Source organism: Gracilinanus agilis, chromosome 3 (assembly GCF_016433145.1).
Source record: "Gracilinanus agilis isolate LMUSP501 chromosome 3, AgileGrace, whole genome shotgun sequence".
Classification (NCBI taxonomy): Eukaryota; Metazoa; Chordata; class Mammalia; order Didelphimorphia; family Didelphidae; genus Gracilinanus; species Gracilinanus agilis.
In genome coordinates this window covers 88,794,526-88,796,577 of record NC_058132.1, presented here as the reverse complement: position 1 = coordinate 88,796,577, position 2,052 = coordinate 88,794,526, and the positions used below count along the sequence as shown (strand labels likewise).

Here is a 2,052-nt window from a genome sequence, read left to right as displayed (position 1 = left end):
GAACAGGAATTTGGGCAATTCAACTTTCTCCTGCCTTCATTTCAACGATGACAAATCCTTAACTTCTTCGTCTTCATTATTATGGTTAAAAGCACTGTAAGTATTTCTCATCAAGGGGCTCCGAATAATGTGGTCACTGGCCACGATGTCCTCAGGGACATCGATTTTAGACCAGCAGGTTCTAACATTTGTTTGTCTAAATGTCTGTCTGTGTTATTCTCCATTCCTCTGAATAGTGTTGGATTAGACCAGAAAATCAGAACCTGAGCATGCAGTCCCTGAAATGTCATCATGGTCAAAAATTCCACAGAACACAGCTTCTCAGCTTTCTTCTTGGTTGGGATTCCTGGCCTAGAGGCCTTTCACTGTTGGTTCAGCATCCCTATCTTCCTCCTATATACTCTGACCCTATTGGGGAACACCCTCATCATCCTCACGATCAAGTGGGAGCCCAGCCTCCACCAGCCTATGTTTTATTTTCTTTGTATGCTGGGCCTCAATGATATGGCTATTGCCTCTTCCACAGCCCCCAGGATGCTCAGCATCTTTTGGCTGGATGCCCACCTTATTGAATTTGATGCCTGTGTGGCACAAATGTACTTTATCCACACCTTCTCCATCATTGAGTCTGCCCTATTGGTGTCTATGGCCTTTGACCGATATGTGGCCATATGCCACCCACTTCACTATGGCACTATTCTGACCACCTCCATGGTCATTAGGATGGGAGTGGTTGGGGCTGCCCGGGCCATTATTATGGTCTTACCTTGTCCCCTTCTCATATTAAGACTCCCCTACTGCACCAAGTATATCATCAAACATGCCTACTGTGAGCACATGGCCATAGTTAAATTGGCATGTGCCAATACCCTCATCAATCAAGCATATGGCATCTCTGTTGCACTCTCTGTCATGGTAATAGACCTAGGACTAATCACCGTGTCCTACATCAAAATCCTCCAGGCTGTCTTCAGACTCTCCTCCAAGGATGCCCGATCCAAAGCCCTGGGCACATGTGCTGCCCATGTTTCCACAATTCTGGTCTCCTACATACCTGCTTTGTTTAGCTTCCTCACCCATCGCATTGGTAAGAAAGTTCCCCCCTCCATCCACATCATCTTTGCCAGCATGTACCTTCTGGTGCCTCCTACAGTTAACCCCTTAATCTATGGTGTGAAAACAAAACAGATCCGTGATAGAGTGATGCAAATGATTTTCCCAAACAAGAAGCCTGAGGAACACTAAATTTCGAAGGGAATAAATAAAAGGAGATGTTTTAAAGATGCTCAAAGGATGAATAGTTAATTTAATAAAGATATATTAAAGATACACAATGTGCAAGGCTTAGTGTGATGAGGTGGGTATACTCAGTAGTCTCAAATGTATCTGAGATTTCATTGATTCAAAGCTTTCTTTAGAAATATAAATTGTATCTCATTTCTTTTTGCCCTTTCTGTGTAACTCTTGTAACTCTTTATGCCTCCCATAAATCTGCATTCATTCTGCAGGGATTCTTGCTCATTTCTTTTGATATCATAAAGCTACTAGTGGAACCTTTTAGATGTTCACTGGTCATCCATTGTTCTTGACACATAAACAAGCAACCTCTTTTTCTATCATCTAATTACTTGATAGCATCCTATACTCTTGTTCTCCTTCAGAAATGCTCATTGGATATATTGTAGCCTACTCACACTCATTATATGCCTTTGTATGATATACATTTTTTAATGTTCAGAAACAGTTGGGTTTCATGTCTTAATGTCATATGGCAATATCAGCAGAATGTTGATGTTAAAAATATAACTTTTTATCTTATGAAAGCTTGGAATCATTAAAGGAGTTTGCCAGTCTCATGAAGGCAATCCAGCCTATGTTCCTCTTCCTTTTCTAATCTGTGCCCAACTCATTTTCCATCTGTAACACCTGAAATAGTTGTATATACTGATGGATAAGCTCTACAGATTGTCTACTAAAATGTTATTGTATTATGGAAAATAGACATTCTTTATCCATTTGGTCTTTATTGTTTGGATGAATAAGCCAAACTTC

At 40.7% G+C, this 2,052-nt stretch overlaps 1 protein-coding gene across 1 annotated transcript; it reads left to right on the top strand.

Moving 5' to 3' along the window:
- The first annotated feature begins 291 nt into the window (after positions 1 to 291).
- On the top strand, positions 292 to 1,245 carry LOC123241140 (putative olfactory receptor 52P1). The gene has a single exon (XM_044668842.1). The coding sequence runs from the start codon at positions 292 to 294 to the stop codon at positions 1,243 to 1,245; it is 954 nt and encodes a 317-aa protein (XP_044524777.1).
- Positions 1,246 to 2,052: the final 807 nt, after the last annotated feature.